Genomic DNA, 19,449 nt, shown 5'->3' with positions numbered 1-19,449 from the left:
AAGCCAGGCCTCCGGTCCCCACTCCCACTCGCCAACCACAAGGCCCTTCCAAGAGCCATGTTCATCATAGCCTGCCTGGCGCCATGCTTCTGTTCGCCAAGCTTCGCCCAGTCCCTGCCAGGGGGTCAGATGGGGCCTCCCTCCATCCTGCCAGTGCCAGGCCGTGCTTGCAGGCAGGCGGGCCTGGGGCAGAGCCTGTCCTCCCGGGCTTGGCTGCCCCCCACGCTTGGAGCGCTGAAAGGCCCCCTTGTACGGCGGCCCTGCCTCCCGGCCACAGTGCACAGCCCCGTTCTCTTACCTCATAAACGGCTAATTTGTTACATATTTTCTGACGCTGTAAATGGGAGAACAAAGACCTTTTCTCTCTCATATTTTTGTTCAATTATGTTTGTGGGGGAACCTGATCCCCTTCAAAGGGGGGCTGAGGAGCTGAAGGGGAGCCTCCCAGGCTTGCTAACCTCCCAGGGCTAGTCTCTGGCTGCTTGGGCCTGGGTGTGGCCAAGAGGGAAGGTGACAGGGGCCCCCTTCATGTCTTGCGAGGGCACTGGGCCCTCATCTTCAGAGGAACAGATGCCCATCTCAAAAACAGGTTGTCTCTTCCAGCAGGAGATGCAGCTTCCAGGAGGCAGATGTTAGGACAGAACAAGGAAGGCCCTTTCCACAGTCCACATCTGTGCCCCTCTACGGCACAGGACTGTGGGCAGGGGATGAACTCCCTGCCACTGCACCCACAGCCCCTCTCCCTGTTACTGCAGCATGTGCCTCAAGGAGATATGGCAGGAACCCAGAGCAGAGTGAACTTTGAGAAGAAACTCTTCAGCAGAGAAGCCTTGAACTGCACAGTTTCTGAGACCCCTCCCAATGCCCAGCTCTGGCCCACACCTGGGCTTCCAGAGTGCCCCTTCCATCCATTTGTGAAAAAGCACACCTACTGGTTTTGAACATCAGCTCTCCCGATTGTAGATGCTCACACAAGGACACAAATAAGGACTGGAGCTGAGGGAGGCCCTCTTAAAGGAAGTGAGCTTTTTTTTAGGCAGGGCAGGATGGATGTATGGGTTGGACCAGTGGGGGCCAGCAAGGGCCCCTGCTCCTGATCTGGCAGGGCTCTGGTGGCAAGTCCAGGCAGGATGGTGGAACGCCAACATGGGCCTGAGGTCCCTCAAGAAGGTTGCAGATAGGCAAGAGGCTGGAGCAGTCTTCCCTCTGCCCATGATGGATCCTAGAAGTAGACTGGCCCTTTAACCAGCACTTTTGGAGATCCCTCTCTGCTCCATCGGCTCATACTCAGCCTGCCCTCCCAGGTCAGACCTGCACAGCAAGGAGGCCTTGGATAGCCCCAAGTATTTCCCATCTGCAGTGTAAGCAGATCTTGGCTCATCCAGAATGTGTCTAACTTCTCTGTGCTCTTTTCCCAAGACCCCAAGCTCAGATTTCAGTTCCACATTCTTTTGCCTCGGATCTAAAAACATTTTCTCTTTCTCTGGTGGGGGTGAGGAAAGGATAAGGGGGCATAGGAGAGCAGACAGATGCTTCATTCCTGCCTTAGTCTGCACCCCCAGCTTGCTGTGTGGCCGTGGACACCTTCCTGCTCTCTGGGCCCCAGTGTCCTCTAAGGACCCTCCCTCACCTGATGTTGTCTTGGCAGAGTCAGTCTCCAACTCTCCCATCCTGCTGCCAGGAAGTGTCTTCTGTTACTTTAAACAGGCAAAAAGTGGGAGAAGTTGGGGCTGCGTTTTAGTTTTGTCTGTGAGGTCAAGTTCTATGCAGCTGTCCCCTTTGATGTACTCTAGCAAAAGCATCCATCCCCTGGCTATCAAGGCCCCGGGTCCCATGCCAGGCCCACGCAGCCTTCTTTCCTTCCTCCCGTTCTGGACCTGCTCCTCCTCTGTCCAGCTGCTCCACTCAGTGGGATTCAAGGCTTCCTGAGGTGGAGGAAAAGAAGGTAAGGGCCCAGCCTAGAAATTCGGGACAGGGAGATGGGGCAAGGTGTGCAAGGAGAGAGACTCAGCACCCTAGGGCTCTAGAACATCCAAGCGAGGAAGGATTTGGAATTTTAGCCTGCCTGCACTTCCTCCATGCATCCCCAAAACTCCCAGGCCCAAGTGGGGCCTCCTTACCTCTCCTGGCCTGGAGAGGGCTAATACTGTCGCCTGCATTTTGTCTCTGTTCCTCTAATCCTTTCTCCATGCATCGGCCAGTGGGCAGCTTCTAAACCGAAAGCCTGACTGACCAATCCCTGCTTCCTAACTTCAGTGGCTTCCATGGTCCTTCAGATAAAGTCTGAGCTCTGGATCCCACCTCCCCTCCCTGCTCCAGTCCCATCTCATGCCCTCCACCAGCCACACACTGCCCTCCAGCCCATGGGAGTCATTGCATTCCCCAGAACTTGCCAGCTTCCCCCAGCCTTTGCACGGGTGTCAACACTCCCTGGAATCCCTTTTCTTGCTCTTTGACATGATAAGTGCATGCTCCCACCAGGTGTCCCTGCACAATCACCTCCTCCAGGAATCTTGTATGTGGTCCTCCCCTGGCAACATGAGTCTGTCCTTCTGCCATGTCCATCCCTGAGCCCAGCTTTCATGAGTGATGAGTGACATGAGTGACGTTAGCATCTTGTTGCAAGTCTTCCTTGGGTACCTCCTCCCTTGCTCCACTCCACCCCTGACCTTGCACTCCTTGAGGATAGAAACGGTGCTGATTTAGTTCCATGGCCCCAGCTCCCAACACAGGGCCTGGAACTGATCCATATTGAACACTGAGGAGTGAGTGAGAATCCAGTCCACACATGCTGGTTCCTCAGAGCCACTCCACTGCTGCTTAGGGAACAGACATTTCTTAAAATGCCCTGAGGAAGGAGAGTAATGCTTTACAAGGTTTTTAGAATGCCAGCTCGCTAGGCAGGGAAGACAAACATCATTCTCCCCACTTCACAGATGGGTGAACTGAGGCCCAGAGAGCAGAAGCGCCTGTCCTGTGTTCTTATAGCAACACATCACAAAAGATCCAGACCAGGAACTTCACACTGCCTGCTTGTAGGACCCGGATGTAGCCTGGGTCAGAACCCTGTCCCCTCTGTGGCTATGCACCGTTCATCCCTGATGCATTGGTAGCCTATGGCTCAGCAGACAAACAGTTTCACTCACCAGCATGGCGTGCTCATGCTCACAGAGCCAGCCCCCCACTCCCCACCCAGGCCACCTGGAGGTGCGTGGTGCGTGCTCCAATCCCATCCTCCCTGGCTGCCACCCAGGTCCAAGGCAGAGCGGAGGTCCCCACACTGCTGCAGGGCCTGTGAGATTCCCCCCTCCACCCTGCAAATTGGTAATTGCTATGTGGTCAGACCAGAAGGAATTAGACAAGCCCTCTAGGAATTTCATACTGATTTTGCAAATGAAAATGGAGACTTGCCTTTTGAAGCCTAGGCAGCTGTGTCCGCAGGCAGGTCTGAGACAGCAGGAAAAATAAAACTACACACCTTCAGCCAATGGCTGCAGCCACTTCATAGCAGTAACGATGATGACGGGAAGACATCAGCCCTCCGTGGGTCTCTCAGTCTGCTCATCTGCGGGTCCCCATCTGTTTCATCTCCACAGGTGACTAGCCCCCTGTCTGGAGATGAGACAGAGAAGGGCCAATTCTACCTGCTGGTTAGAGTGCAGAGCCTGTGGCCCCAGATCCAAGGCCCGTCACCACTGGACCCACTCCTGGTCTCACTCCTGACACCTCTTTAAACACGCCACCCTCTTCCATGTCCCTCTACCTACACACATCCCTCTCAACCCCACTCATCCTGCACAGCCCAGTTTAAAGCCTCATTTCATCACCAACTCCCAGGCTGCAACAGAAACCCTCTCTGAGGCCCCAAGCCCCTGGTTTTTTCCTTTTATCAATAACGTTTCACTTGGGTTTTTCTGTGGGTTTTTGAAAATATATCTTTATTGATTTCAGAGAGAGGGAGGGAGAGGGAGAGAGAGAGATAGAAACATCAATGATGAGAGTCGTTGATCAGCTGCCTCTTGCACGCCCCCTACTGGGGATGGAGCCCGCAACCCAGGCATGTGCCCAGACCAGGAATCGAACCACGATCTCCTGGATCCTAGGTCAACGCTCAACCGCTGAGCCACGCTGGCTGGGCTTCACTTGGTTTTATACTCACCTGTTTCTCTGTCCATCTCCTCCACCACCTGGAAGTTCCTGAAAGCTTTATAACTGAGAAGAGGTCGCCCTAGATGATTCTCTGGAACATTCTGATACTCTGTGTCCTTTTTTTCTCCTGCCCGGTGTACGTTCAATTTAGGAGATCAGAGGTGATAACTGGGGAGCAAAAACGTTGACACCAGGGACAGGGAGGGCTCAGTGCATTAAGCCTAGGCAGAGCTAGCGCCCTGGGCCACGGAGCCCCAACAACGGGAGACCATGGGATGTGACTTCCTTCTCTGAGCCTTGGTTTCCCTTTCTGCAAAATGGGGTTGGGAATGTTGGCTCACAGGGCTATTATTAAGAATAAATGAGCTTCCGAATATAAAGTGCCTTGAACCATAGACTGTTTAGTTTAAATCATGAGATGGTGGTATGTCACTCTCAAATGTTGGGCTCGTAAAACATGACTTCAAGATCTGAGAGGTGGTCTCACATCCTCAAGTTTCAGGAGATCCAGTGACCTGGAGAGCAGATCTCACAACTGGACTGGGTCAGAGCCTGCAGCACCAGAATCTGGCTCTCCAGCATCCCTCGGGCTTATTTGCACCTAGAACTAAAAACCAAGGGCCTCCTTTGCCCTCAACAGGGCAGACTCCACGTAAACTCCTTTCCTGGAGACCTGGCTTCTGTGCCTGCCCCTCCCACCCAGACCCAGCCCGGCTATCAGCCTCCCTATCCAGCAGCACGCTAATCTCCTCATGTGGGTGGCTCTGGATTTATGAGCATTTCCTGGCATGACTTGAAGGACAGAAGAGGAAAGCTGGGATCTTTAAGGGTGGTCTTGGGTGGAGAAACTAGGCATTGAGAGAACAGAAGGAAAGAAAGCTAGAGTGAGTCAGCCCCCACTGCCCGCCCGGGAGAGCACAGGGGACCCAGCCAGCCCACACTGCAGGGCAGATGGAGGATGTGGCCAGCACCGCGGGGTCCAGCGGGTGGGCGCCCACAGAGCAGGGAGCATCTGTGCTGGAGGCCAAGGCAATGGTTCTTTGGGTTGTGGCTGGAGGTCTGGGATAGGCTGTGGCGAGGGGGAGCGAGGAGCATGCTCGGTTCCTCCCCCTTGAGGACAGAGCTGCCTTCATCTTGGGTCTGATCCCCTTGCTTCACTCTCGCCTCCCTGGATTCCACGTCAACACACTACCACAGCAGGCCTCCGCCACGCTCTCCCGGGCTTCCCAGCTCACTCGGGATGAAGCCAAAGGCCTTCAGGCCCACCGGCCCTACGGGATGTGCCCCCTGCCCACCCTCCATACCCCTCTGACTGTGTCTTGGAAATCCCCCTTGGCCTCTCTAGATAGACCCTCTGCTCTCCCTGCTCTGAGCCCTGAACTGATGTGACATCACCTGGGCTCCCTTATCCTGATTCCAATGGCAGGAGTGGAAGGAAGTTAGGACATATCATGCCCCTCCCCCGCCTCCTGCTCCCTGCAGGCTGCTGTGGTCCAGGCCAGGGAGCGATAGCTATGCTGCCTTCTGAAGGCTGTGGCTCTGGTCTGGTTCAGGGCCCTGACCACCCCCCCTTTCCCTTTAAGGCTTAGGAGCAGGAAAGCTAGGCCTGCTGCCGCTACTCCTCGTGCTCCACCATCCCCTGTCCACAGCTCTTGTGAATATTCCCGTCATTCAACACGCTTCAATTACCCTTTCAGCTGAAGTTACTTTGCTGGAACTCACTTCACTGGCAAATGCACCATCTGTTTTCTGTTGGGTTCCTGTCTGAGACAGACCTCATCTACTAGTTCCCCTTTGCTCACTTCTCTTCATCCACACAGGCCTCCTTTCTGCCTCTCCCACCCATCAGGCCTTCCCTGCTTCAGTGCCTTTGCACTTACTGTTCCCTCTGCCCAGAGCCCTCCTCTCTCAGACACCCACATGATCACCTTTTTCATCTTCATCAGATTTCTTCTCAAATATCACTTCTCACTGTGCCTTTCCTGGACATCGTATCTAAAAATGTCAACCCCTCAACACACACACACACACACACACACACACATACACACTTACTTTCTAGACTCCTTGTCTTATTTCCTCCTTAGCAATGGTTATTCTCTAATATAGATGTTTTACTGGTTGTTTTTGTTTATCGACAGCTTCCTCCAACTGAAATAAAAGTTCCATTGTAGCAAAGATCTTTATTTGTTGTGTTTACTGCTGTACCTCCAGGGCCTGGAACAATATCTGGTACCTAAGTGCCCAGTAAACATTTATTCCATGAATGTGTGAATTGATCCTTTTGTGGGTGAGTAAAACAAGGCCTGGGGAAGAAGAGTGACTTGCCCAGGGCTTCCTGGTGGAGATTCAGATGGTGACTAGATCTTGGTTCTGCCTCCCAGCCCAGAGCTGGTCCAAGCTCCAGGAAACTTGTGTTTACGTGGATGCCCGCTGCTTAGTAGCCCAGTATCCGGAGACAGGATTCTGTGCCGCAGGCCCGGGGGACTCAGGATACTGAGCAGGAAGCAAGGAAGTTGTCAGCGCTGCTTTGGTGCTGCCGATGGGGCAAGGAGAATAAATAAATAGAGCTCAGCCAGAGCCTGGTGGGCTCTAACCTTTGAGGAAATGTCCTCCCAGCTGGGGAAGGCTTCCTGCCAGGTAGAGCTGCCCTCCTCTCCGACCCAGGGCACCGACAGACTGATATGGCCCAGGATCCAGGGGACTTGGTTCTCCCAGTGCCCTGAGGCACTGGAGCTCGGAAGGGAGCTGCTTGGGATGGGGTCTGGGAAGGGTGACTCATTCAGCTTGTCATTCATTCATTTATTCAAATTAATTCTATGAGTAATTTTGAAGCCTTTGCTGTGTAGGTCAGACACTGTGCTCTCTGCTGGAGAAACAGCACAAGGAGGACAAATGATTTGCCTGCCTTTCCAGTGTCCCCTTCGAGCTGGAGGGATGAGCATTGATAGCAGTGAAATGGGGAATGCAATAATCCAGGAAATGCAGGTGCCTTGGGGGCGTAAAGCAGGGGACCTGTCCAGTCCTGAGGAAGGAGGCTCTGCAGCCAGGTCAAATGGGAGTGTGAACCATTGGCGGCAAGAGGGTTCCAGGCAGAGGGGGAGCGAGGGGAAGGTCCTGAGGCTGGGAAGGGCTCGGCACAAATGAGGGTCTGAACGAGGTTCCGTGAGGCCAGGGCAAAGTGAAAACAGTGCGAGGAGGCCATGTTCCAGGTGGGGTTACTGGGCAAAAGTGACCTCTTTCCTCTCCTCATATGTCAGCTTTGACCAGACCCCAGAGCTAAGGTTCTAGCACCTCTTCCCCTTCCCAGCTGACCACTCAGAATTTGGGCACCACACACTGCCCCCTACTTTCTGTTTATGTCTGTCCTTCCTACCAATGTTGGGTGGAGGTAGCTTGGTGGGTCGCTCCTAGGAGGGTGAGAAAGAACCCAAGGCCTGTCAGTTGGACCTGTGTTTGAATCCCTGCTCCAGTTCCTCATTGTGACACCTTATGCAAGTGACTTTGCCATCTTGAGCCTCAGTTTCCTCATTTGCCACATGGGAATAACAATCCCTTTTCCAGAAGGATTATGTGATGAGATGTTTTCTCAACATCCTTGCAATGGCTCATGGAACTTGGCATGCTAACCAACTGACCTCATCGCCCATTACTCATCTCCTATATACGGAGCCGCAGCCGCCCTGGCCTCTGCTGCCCTTCACATATGCCCCAGGGCCTTTGCAACTGCTGATCAACCTCCTTCATCACTCCCACCCTTTTCCTGCCTCCTTTTCTCCATGTAATACAAATACTGTATTTGTTAAGATTCCCCAGAGAAACAGAACCAATAGAATGGATGGATGGATGGATGGATGGATGGATGGATGGATGGATGGATGGATGGATAGATGATTGATGATAGATAGATAGATAGATAGATAGATAGATAGATAGATACTTAAATACGTATTTCTTTTAAGGAATTGGCTCACATTGTGGAAGCTAGCAAGTCTAAAATCTGTAGGGCAGGCTGGAAACCCAGGGAAAAGGAGGTGATGCTGCAGTTCAAGTCCAAGGGCAGTCTGCAGGCAGAATTCCCTTCCTCGAGGAAAGTTGGTCTTTTTCTATTAAGACCTTCAATTTATTAGATGAAGCCCACCCTCATTCAATTATTATGGAGCATAATCTGCTTTACTCAAAATCCACTGGTTTAAATATTAATCTCATCTAAAAAGTATCTTCACAGAAACACCTAAAACAATGTTTGACCATATATCTGGGTACCATGCCTAGCCAAGTTGACAGATAAAACTAACATCACAAGTTCACCCTTGTTAACTTGGCACCCAGATACGTCTCCTTAAACCATACTTAATCTCCAAAGAAGACAATAACTGGGTCATAATTCCACCTATCCTGATACAGTGATCCTCCGTACAACCGAAACGCACGCATGCCTTCCCCAGGACACCCTCGGGTGCTGTTTACCCTTCTCCTTGATATCCCAGAACTTAAACATATGTGACGTAGAGTTAACAGTACTTAAATATATGATGTAAAGCCAATAAATCTGCTACATGATGGGGAAGAACAGAAGGAGAGAGAAGAAAACAAAGCTGTTATATACACACGTACACATTTTTAACAAAATAGGGAAGAAATAGTATGACAAGAATCCTTGTTTCTGTCACCGGTCACGGGTCGGAGCTGGTGTTTCAATCCGCCGCCTTCCATTACTGCTGCCCTGCTCCCTCTGCCTTCCGCAAGCACCGCAGCTGGTTGTGGCTCTGTAGCTGGTGGGGTGACCCAAGCCTGCATCTCGAAGGTTCTGGGCATTGAGTAGTCCTGGGCTGGGTTGTGGTTTTCCACTGATGGTAATTAAGCACAGGGTGTGGTGATACTAAGAAACGCCCTCAGGGATCTACTGTCCTCACTCTTACCCTCCCTTACTCCATTGTGGGGCAGTCAGGACCAGTCACCCAGCCAGCACAGTAGCTCCCTTCTTTGCCTGTTGATACAGAAGCGCAAGGAGCCCAAAGTGGCCTGGGGTCAGACTTAACTTCCAGTTCAATGGAATCATTGTCTCTAACATTCAAAGTATTAATATTTTGCTAATTACTTTCGTTATTCTCTGTCCGCCCCCTCCCGCCCCAGCAGGTAAGCTTGATGAGAGCAGGATTGGGGTCTGTTTTATACCTAAGTCCCCAGCATCTTGCACAGGACCTGGCTGGCAGGTGCCCTGTAAGCATCCCTGAGTGGGCAGGGCCTTTGCTGTGATTTCCCTGTGAGAAGTGCTCATCCCCCACCTCGGCACCCCAGCCCGAGAGCCCAGCCTGTCCACAGGAGCCTTGGGTCCCACATCCTTCCTGACCAAGGGGCCCTGCTGCCTTCCTCTCACAGTGACTTTGCTGAGCCGTCGAGTGAACACAAGGCCTCAGTGTTCACCCTCTCAGCCCTTTTAGGACTGTTTACTAGACTAATCTGGAACAATAAACCCGTCCGCACCCTCCTGGCGCCTGCCTCGCTCCATCCTAGGCCCGTGTTTGAAGATGTGTTTAAATTCCGGGCCTACATTCAGCAGACGCCGCAGGCCCGCTCCCGGCCGCGAGCACTGGTGAGGGGGGCCGCCGGGACGTTTCGGGGGCTTTTGGTGGCAGGGCCTTCGCACACAGACATCCAGGGGGAGCGAGGGGGCTCTGGCCTTCACCTGGTGTTTGTTATTCCATGTCAGAGCCTTATCATAAACATTATCCTAGAGTGGGCCACCGAGGCCACAAGCAAGCAGGGTATGTTATGCTGAAGTGGCAGGGAGCAGAGGCTTCGAGCCCCAGAGCCTGCGAGCAGTGCAGGCTTGGGAACTCGGGGTGAGTGGGAGGGGGGCAGCAGTCAGGCAGGGCGCTTCTGCACAGGTTCCAGAGACCCTACTTAACCGCACTCTACTCTCATGGCCAGTAGGCAAATCTGCCTCGAAAAGGAGCTCCATGTGGGCGGAAACCAGGCCCAATTAATCCACCAACCTCAGATCCCTGCAGAGAATGAACAGAAGGTAAACGCTTGTCGAATGAATGAATGAGTGTAGCTTCCCTGTGCCTATTGGAATCACCAATGTGCTCATGACAGAGAACATTTTACTTTGAAGTCCTGGTCGTGGGGACTTGTTCTGGATGCAGACAGGCATGATTTCAAATCCTAGCTCTGTCATTTACAAGCTATGTGACCTTAGGCCTGTCCTTCCCCTCTGCTTCTTTGGTTTTTCGTCTATATTAGGGACACTATCTCTGCTGGCTGTCTCTCACGGAGAGCAGAGGGAGGCTCTGGTGAGCAGTGGTAGACCAAGGGGACAGTTCCGCGGCTGGAGTGCCCACATTCAAGTGCACATCCCACCCCCCCTCTAGTTTTGTCACCTTGGGTGAGTTAATGTGTCTTTGTTGTTTGTTTGTTTGTTTTTTAATCTATTAAATAGAGCTAATACTAGACCTACCTCAGAGTTATTGTGAAGGTTAATTAGTTAATATGAGCTTAAAGGGTTCCTGACACATACTATGTGCTCAGTAAACATAGCGATCCTAGTAATGACTGGGTGGGACTCTTTCATAAATTGCAAAGGATGGATACCAGGTGGGGGGGGGGGGGAAGGCTGTGATTCAGAGTCAGCCTCCTCCTTTCTGAAGCAGTTCCTGAATGTCTACTGTTCAACAGTGAACAGAGGGGCAGGCTTCCTGCCCTCACCAAGCTGTGTCCAAACGGGCAGAGCACAGGGAATTACCTTAAATGGACGCTTCAGTGGGATAAGTGCCAAGACCAAGGGAAGCACCAGGACCTGCCAGAGGCACCAAACCCCACCCAGAGGAGAGCATCTGGAATAACAGGCTTGGGTTTCAGTCCCAGCCCCATCACACTCTATTGGATGCCTCTTCAGTGATCTAGCCTCAGTTTTCTATCTGTAACAAGCTAATAATAAATGCCCCCTGGGCATTCCTGGCTACAAGGCTCCAGAAAAACAATGAGTATGGCCATGTGTTCGGGATGAACGTGGACTGTGCCAGTGGACAGGCGGAAATCCAGCCCCACAGGTCCAGGGCACTGCAAAGAATCATGGGCTGGGTGTCAGGAGACTGGGGTGTGAACCCACTCTACCCCCAGGTCACAGTGTGGACTTGGGCGAGCCGCATCTTGCCCACTCTGGGCCCCTAGCTCCTCTTCTCTTCTATGGGTTGAGGGCACAGGATGAGATCAGTGGTTCTCAAACTGGGCTCCAGGGTACCCATGAGTTCCACAGAGAAGCTCTGAGAGTCCCTGCTACAGGGGACATTGAACTTAGAGAGACGTCAGGTTCCAGTCTGCCTCCTTTATGTCAATCAGGGAAGTTTCCATTTTCATCTGCTCCACATTTTGAGTTCCAAATAAGACTTCTCTAAAAAACAATAACAACAAAGAAAGGATTCCATGGCTATAAAGATTTGAAAAACCACTGGACCTGATGACCTCCAGGGGCCTTCCAGCTCCAACTGAGAAAAGTTAAGGTCTAACTGTTTTTTTCCAAGTGTCATTTAGCAGGCACTTATCCAGCACTTTCTACATGCCAGAGCTGTTCTTAGCACCCTGCAGATTGTAAGTGCTTAATTCACTAGATTACGTCCCAGCTCCATGAGGGCCTCATGACTAAGGAAATGACTGTGTGTGGCTAAGAAGGACCAAGGGAGCCATTTCTCCACTAGGCATGTCTTCTGGGTGCCTGGGCAGATGACCTCATCGTAGGCCAGGTGGTGCTTGGCCAAGCCTACTCTGAGAAGCATCCGGGCAGGTGTGCACAGCAACAGGGTGTGGTCACAGGAGGTCTGTGCGTCTCAGCCCCCAGAGGAGGAAAGCAGAGCCTTCCAGCTTGACACGGATGCTTTCATCCGAGGCATGTGCCATGTGGGAGGAAGTGCCTGTTGCCTTAGCAATGTCCTCAGCAACAGGTCCACTGCCTCCTGTGATCCATCCCCAGCCACCATGCTGCCATCAACACCCTGCACCAGGTGGCTGCAGATCAGATTTCAGGGGTAGTGGCCAGAGCCTGGAGAAGGCCCAGAGGTGGGGTGCTGGGGTCTGACCTCATCTCCAGCCAGCTCATTAAGGGGAGCAGCGTGGGCTGCTGCATCCAAGCTCAATCCAGCTCTCCTGACCGCCAGAAACAAGAGTGGGAGGAGATGGGTGGAGCTGATCTAACAAGCACAGCTTGGCCCCATTGCCCATGACGGTATTTTTGGCCAGATTTTGTGTACCTATTGCATGAGCTTTTCTGTTTATATTATGTGTTCTGGTACCACATAGCTAATATCACTTGAGGGGAACTTCTACAATGTGGTGGTGGTGTGTCCCAAATGCAGACAGAGTGCCAACACTCTAGGAGCCAGTCTGAGGGATTACCAACCAGCCTTCCTGACACATACTAAGTGATCACAGCAGGTGTCACAGTGCTAAGGAAAGGGTGGGGTAACATGCTTTTTCAGGTCCCATGCTGGGTATTGCAAGTACAAAGTGACTAAGGGGCACTTCCTGTTTTTCAAGAAGCTCATAGCCTATTGGTAGAGACCAGTAGCTAACAGCAGTTACAATCTAATGTCCACGCAGTGGTGGAAGGAAGCATGGAGGGAAGTGTTGCCACAGTTGTGCTGTGTGGCGAAGGCAGTGAGGGTTTGCTCAGCTGCTTGGGCCCAGTTGCAAGCGGACTCTGCTGGGCTCTCTTGCATGTCTGGGGGCTGACTGGCTGTGGCTGGGCTAGGATGGCCTTGATGGGACAACAGAAGCAGTGTGGCTCTGCCTTACCTGTCTCATCCCCCAGCAGGATAGCCTGGGCTGCCTTCAGGGCAGTGGTGGAGATGCAAGAGGCAGCCGCAGCACCTTCAAGCTTTCAGGCCACCATTTGAAGTGGTTATTAACCTCCCATTGGACATAGAGCCAGAATGGGAGGGAGCTCCTGAGTTCCACGGCCAAGGGCATGAATACAGGGAGACCTTGGGAGTCCCACAGAGGGGTCAGGGAAGTTTAGTGGAGGAGATGTCTGAGCTGAGCCTGGATGGCCAAGTCTGAATTTAAAGGTGGAGAATGGAGGTGGTATGCACAGAGATTGCTGAGTAGTTGAACATTTGAGGACACAAGGGTGGGTAGGAAACAAGGTCATTGACCTCAGCAGGGTCCAAGTCACTGCCTTGAAGACTCTCTTGAAGAGCTAGGCCTTTATCCTGGGGGCAGGAGGCACACATGAAAGTTTTGAGCCAAAAAGAGGAGACCATCAGATTTGTGCTTTTAAAAGATGACAATGGCAGAATATGGGATAGGTGGGAGGGGAGGGGAGGGGGTCTGTAAGGAAGGCAGGGGAGGGGCTAATGCAGTGGATCTGGTGAGAGACGCTTGGGCCTGAATTGGTGTGGCTCAAGAGGCTGGGAGACTGTCACCCAGGACAGTGTGCAAACAGAATAAGCAGGGCCCGAGGACTGGTGGGACAGGTGGCCTGAGACCACCTCCTGACGCTTTGCACAGGAATTGCAACAAGTGTTTTCCTATATCTGTGCTAAATAACTCACATAATGTCAGGCTCCTCCTCCTTGTTGGCCAAGAGAGTCTGGGATACAGTCGCTGTGTGAAATCGAGCCAGTCCCTTCCCCTCATGAGCCTCTGTTTCCCATCAAAACGGGACCTTTCGGTCATCTCTCAGGGACCTCGTACCTTGGGCAGGCCATGTTCTATTAGACCCCTGGCCCTCAAACACCAGAAGCAGTCAGGCTGTGGAGAAGTTCCCAGGAGCTGTTAAAATCCACATCCTAGGCTCCACTTCAGAGATTACAATCCCAGGGGTGGGACCTGGGCATCTCATTTTGTGTGTAGCACTTCAAGTGATCTCAATGCCTGGCCAGTCTGCCTGAGACACAGCTGCGTCCCCAGGGCCCAACATTGTGGCCCGGAGCATAGAGGCCCGTGAGAAAACATGCGGAATGTCAGCCTGGGTCTGACCTAGAGCCCAGCTCCTAGGTCTTCACCTGGGATGAAGACTGCTTCCAGAGAAGGTGACATTTAGGTTAGGCCTTGACATCTAAGCTTATTTTGATCATTTGTTTGCTTGCTTTGTTTTGGGGTGCTCTTGATTACAAAATGAGTTTATGCTCATTCTAGAACTTTCCTAAACACAGGAAAAGAAAGGAGTCCAAAGAAAAACTTACCCATCATTCCAAAACCCAGACACAACCAAGGTTCTCATTTTATCACATCATTAGATAGGATGTTAATACTCTGAGCAGGAGTGGGGGCCGTGGGGACAGAGGGCTGGGGATGGGAACTGGCTGCATGTGTTCAGAGGCCGGTGAGTAGGGAGCGGGAAGTGTGGAAATGCTCAGACTGCGCCAGCTGGTGCCAGCCCCACACACCTTCTCTGTTTCAGGGCCTGTTGCCCCAAAGTACAGAGGGCAGAGCGCCAGTCCTGGAAGTGTCAGGGACCTCAGCCAGGTCCCTGAGCACAGCCCTCATTGCTCTTTCTTCCCTCTGCCCAGGTGCTGTTTGCCCTGAACCAGACCCTGCTGCAGCATGAGAGCGTGCGGGCTGGGAGCCTGCAGGCACCCTACACCACGGAGGACCTCATCAAGCACTACAACTGCGGGGACCTCAATGCCGTCATCTTCAACCACGACACATCACAGGTGAGGCTGCGCTCCTCAGGCCCAGACGACCTCTGGGTCACTAGTTCCCAAGGCCAGGCCCATGTGATCCCATCAGTCATTTATTAGATGCCTACTGTGTGCCAAGCATAGGCAATCTTTTCTCCAGCCATGATAAGTAGTAATATTGGGATCTCCATTTTACAGATGGGGAAACTGAGGTTCAGAGAGGGGAAGAGACTTGGCCAAAGTCATACCACTCATTAGTTGTTGGATTATCAAGCTATCAGGAGCAGTACTTGAGCCTAATGTGTATAGACCCTAGAAGCTTGGCCTGGAAGAACAGGGTGTCCTCTGGGAGGTTCCGTTCAGCATCTGGTGAAATTAAAACCCAGGGAAGGGAAAGCCCACAGTTACTCAGAGCTGGGGCTGGAGTCTATCCCCGAGTGTTCTGCCTTGATTCAAAGCCTAGAGGAAAAATCACCCACAAGCTGGACAAACAGTGGGTGGGACCCCGAGAAGCTGAGCATAGGTCCATCAGGCCTCCCATTGTCCTCAGAATAAACTCCAAGACACTTTGCCCAACATTCGAGGCCCCCTGTGTCCTGCTATCTCCTGACCATGTCATAGCACAGGTGCCCCACAGCACAGAGCTTATCTTACTGACCCAGGCTACGTGCAGCTGTTCCCCAATGCAGTTTGCCTTTCAGACCCTTCTGCCTGTGTCCAGGCTCCTCCCTCCTGGTCATATGTCACCTCCTCTGAGAAACTCTCCCGGACCCCCTGGATGGAGTTGGATACTCTCCCAGGCAACTCTAGGCCTGCTATGCTCTCTGTGTCATGGTGTTGGAATCTCCATTCATTCAACAAACAGTTGAATTAGTCAGAACAGGCCTCTTCTCTGCTCAGGGCACTGCAGTCACTCTCCATTCTCCTCAGGGGAAAAGCCAGAGTCTCTACAATGGCCTGTGTGGCCCCTTGGTTGCCCCCCCTACCAACCCATGACCTCTTCCCTCCCTTCACAGCCCCCGCTCCAGCTGTATGGACCCCTTGCTGCTCCATGAGCCCACCTGGCATGCCTCACCTCGGCACTGGCTGTTCCCTCTGCCAGGAATGCCCTTCTCTGGGTGTCACTGTGCCTCACCCCACTCTGCCTTCAGGACTTAATTCGAATATCGTCATTTCAATGAGGCGGGCCCCAACTGCCTGGCCTAGAATTGCAGGCTGCCCCTCACTCCTGTGCTCTCATCGCCTTTCTTATGCTCTGCTTTTCCCCCGTGGCCTTTATCATTTTCTCGCCCGCTTATAAATCTTGATTCACTAATTAGTGACTATTTATTGTCTGTCTTTCCCCACTAGAGCAGGACCTCCCTGAAGGCAGCTTGGGCCTGTTTTATTCATTGACATATTCCACTGGCTAGAGCAGTGCCTGGCAAAGAGCGGGACAGGCGCAGTGTCATGAAAAGGGACATGGGGAAGCCCGAGAGAGCTGCCCTCGTGGTGTTCACAGGCTCAGAGGAGAGATAGGGAGCTTCATCCAGCAATGGCACCAAAGTGTGACCCTTGCCATGAGGGGCAGTAGAGGATGAGTTGGAGCCTATGGCAGGAGGAGGAATTTAGATGGGCTTGGGGATGGGGGCTGGAGCTGGGGAAAGAAGGAAAGATTCCTGTAAAATGAGAGGTCAGAGAAGAACCTGAGTTGGCCACAGATGGGAGGAAGAAGACTGTTCCAGCAGAGGAAACTGCATGTGAACAAGCCAGAGGCAAGAGAGAGCAGGAGGAGATGAGTTTGTGTTGGAGGCACAGCTGGGGCCAGCCCATGTCATTCTGTTCATGCACCACCCCACTGGACCTGGAGCTCCTTGGGGCAAGAGTGTGGTGCCTATCTCTTGGTCTGGGTGTCGGCACAGGGCCTGGCACGAGCATGCATCAGTGAGAGGCTGGTGCATGGACAAATGTCTTAAGGTACACCTTGGCCATGGTTTGGTATAGAGAGTGAAGGGGGGGAAGGATCCAGAGACCTGGCCACAGGAGGCTTAGGATTCTGAGACCTCTGACTCTTCTGGTGGGGGAGGGAGCGAGGGAGGAGAGAACTCTGACACCACGAGGCTCATAGGCATTTCACTAGCCATTTGCTTTGTGACAGAGCCCTGGCCTGTCCATCTGTTGGGGAGAGGCTGGTGACCCCTGAGCAGACAAAGAGCTGGGTTGCAGAGGAGACCTAGTCACCACCAGAGATGTCCTGGCCGCAGTGTGGCTGGTCTGCGGGGAGGGGAGTTCAGGCCAGGGCCCTGTGAACACCAAGCTGAGGGAGAGAAGAATGGGATGGCCTTGGGGGATGGCAAGCTCAGATTTTCTTTGAGCCTGTGTCCAGAACCACTGATCTGTCCCTGGTGGGTGAACTGCCTATGTTGTTGTAGGGATTAAGGAAGATCCATTTGGAAAGTGATAGCACAGTGCATGGCACAAAAGAAGTCTCCACTAGATGTCAGCTTTGTGCCCTAGCCTGGGGAACAGAGCTGGTGTCATCACTTTCCCCTGCAATGGCAGAGGCTACAGTAAAGAGTGGCTTTGGGCAGGGAATGGAGAGGGAGGTGACAGAGAGATAGCAGCATTCTGTCCAGGATGCAGGCAGAGGCCCTGCCTCCTCTGCTTCCTGACCAAGAGGGTGCATTTGTGGAAAGATGAATCTACATTCATTCCTTAGGAAGCTAAAAAAATTTAAAATTTAACGAGGACAAGAATCAGGAAGTTTAACATGAAAGCTTCAAAGGAGCTGGGCAAGCACTCGGGGTCCCTGGGCTGCCCAGGGGCTGGCCCACATTCTCTGCCTGTTTCATGCTGATGGGCCTTCACTTCATGCCAAGGATGGGGCCTGGGTTTGGGCCCAGGCGGGGATGGGAGCAAATTAATGATGTCATTAGACTTGTTGGGAGCTTTAAATCTTCTGTCACAAGTTTAAGTGCAGGATGCATGATAAGATTTTAAAGAGGACATGTCATGTCCCCAGGGCCCTAAAGTGATGGGTCTGAGATGGGGTGGTGAGAAGATGGCTGGGCAGAGCTGGAGTGGGGCCGTGGGATGTGACCTCAGTGTAGGCTCCCCTGACCCACGACCAGTTAAGTGCTCAGTCTTCATGCGTCACCGACCCCAATGGCCTCATCCCTTTTCTTCACCCCATTCATCCAACAGACACCTTCTGAGAAGTCTCACTGGTCCGACCCTGTGGAGCTAAGGGGCCACAGAGCACCCTCAGACTGGGTCTGCTGCTCCCAGTGGGGAGTCAGACTTGCAAATGAGAATACTGCGGGGTCCGAGCTTTGAGAGGGGTACCAAGGGATTGGGGAGCCAGAGGAGGCACCTAACAGGGTGAATATGTGTCTGGGTTTGTCCAGGAAATTCCAGGTTCAAGGTTAAGGTAGACTGCCCCACACCTGTTAATTATTCTGACTCTTAATTATATATGAGCTTTCACTCTCAAAAGTGTCTGAGTGTGGACAATAAATATATTACCCTCATGTTACCAATTTCTAAACTGAGTCTAGAGAGGCCAAGTCACTTGGTTGTAGAGACCACCCAGCTGGTAAATGGTGAAGGAGGGATTCCAGCTGTCGCCCTGGCTGCTTGACCTCAGGACCCACATTCTTACCACCATAACTCTACTGCCTCTCAGCTCATTCATTCATCCATTCATTCACTGAGTGAACAAATATTTATTTGTTGGTACAACATTGTTTTACATTCTTTCCCATGTTCAAGGAAGGAAGAGAAGCCTGTGAGGGTTATGTTTCCAGAAATAACCCCTCTGAGTCTTAGCTTTCTGTGTTCCCCCTCCACTCGGAGGCCTACAGGATTGCCTTTCTCATGGCCAAGTGTGGCCTGTGGTGTCAGGGCTGCCGATCATCCCTTCCATGGTTGCAGAGGGAGTAAGAACTCCATTTCTTCATGTATCCATTTGCCAAAAAGGCCCTGGGCACCAACTCTGTGCTGGCCCTGTCAGGCACCAGCATGGCTGCTACATACAACTCTACAGGAGACACCAGCCATATCATTGTCCTGTTCATCCTAGAACAGCCCATCAGGCCTTTCAGGCAGAGCAGCCCCTCCCCTCTTACCCTGGAACACACTGGTCCCTGGCCCGCAGAGATCAGAGACAGATGTCCGGCCTTCTCCAAGTCCCTCAGGGTTCAGCCTCCGTTGACGCCTTCATTTTCCTCAGAAAGAGTGTTGACAACTCATCAGTGGCTCTAGAAGCCATGTGGCTGGGCCACATGACTCTTCTGAGGGCTAAAACCTGCAGGAAATTAGTCTCCTCATGCCAGACTCTCCAACCAGCTAGTCCATCAGTCAGCTGGGCCGCATGTCCTGTGCTTTAGGCCTGGGTTGGTGGAGACAGAGAAAGGGAAGAACATTCGGAGGAAGACATGCTGAGAGCAGGAGCTTGGAGGTTGGGATGACACTGACAGATGTGGGGAAGGAAAGAGCCTGTTCTCTTTCCTCCATGGCCATGGCTTCCTCTGAGGCCGCACCAGCGTGTTGCAGGGCATGGTGTAGGACCCCTGGACCCACCACCCAGGTGGAGAGACACTATCTGGGAATGGAAGAACGCAGGAGGAGGCAGTGTGGTGAGGAAAGACAGCACAACTTCATGTTCAAGGTTTCAGAAACCTTTATGGGACACCTA

At 52.5% G+C, this 19,449-nt stretch overlaps 1 protein-coding gene across 1 annotated transcript in view; it reads left to right on the top strand.

The window, feature by feature from the left end:
• Positions 1 to 19,449, top strand: part of TRABD2B (TraB domain containing 2B) — a 190,083-nt gene that overhangs the window by 144,235 nt on the left and 26,399 nt on the right. Inside the window, exon 3 of the mRNA XM_016199303.2 lies at positions 14,661 to 14,807. Coding sequence (XP_016054789.2) covers positions 14,661 to 14,807 — 147 coding nt within the window. The remainder of the gene's footprint in view (positions 1 to 14,660; positions 14,808 to 19,449) is intronic.

This window comes from Miniopterus natalensis, chromosome 9, assembly GCF_054644295.1.
Source record: "Miniopterus natalensis isolate mMinNat1 chromosome 9, mMinNat1.hap1, whole genome shotgun sequence".
NCBI lineage: Eukaryota > Metazoa > Chordata > Mammalia > Chiroptera > Miniopteridae > Miniopterus > Miniopterus natalensis.
This window is presented reverse-complemented; position numbering and strand designations above follow the sequence as displayed.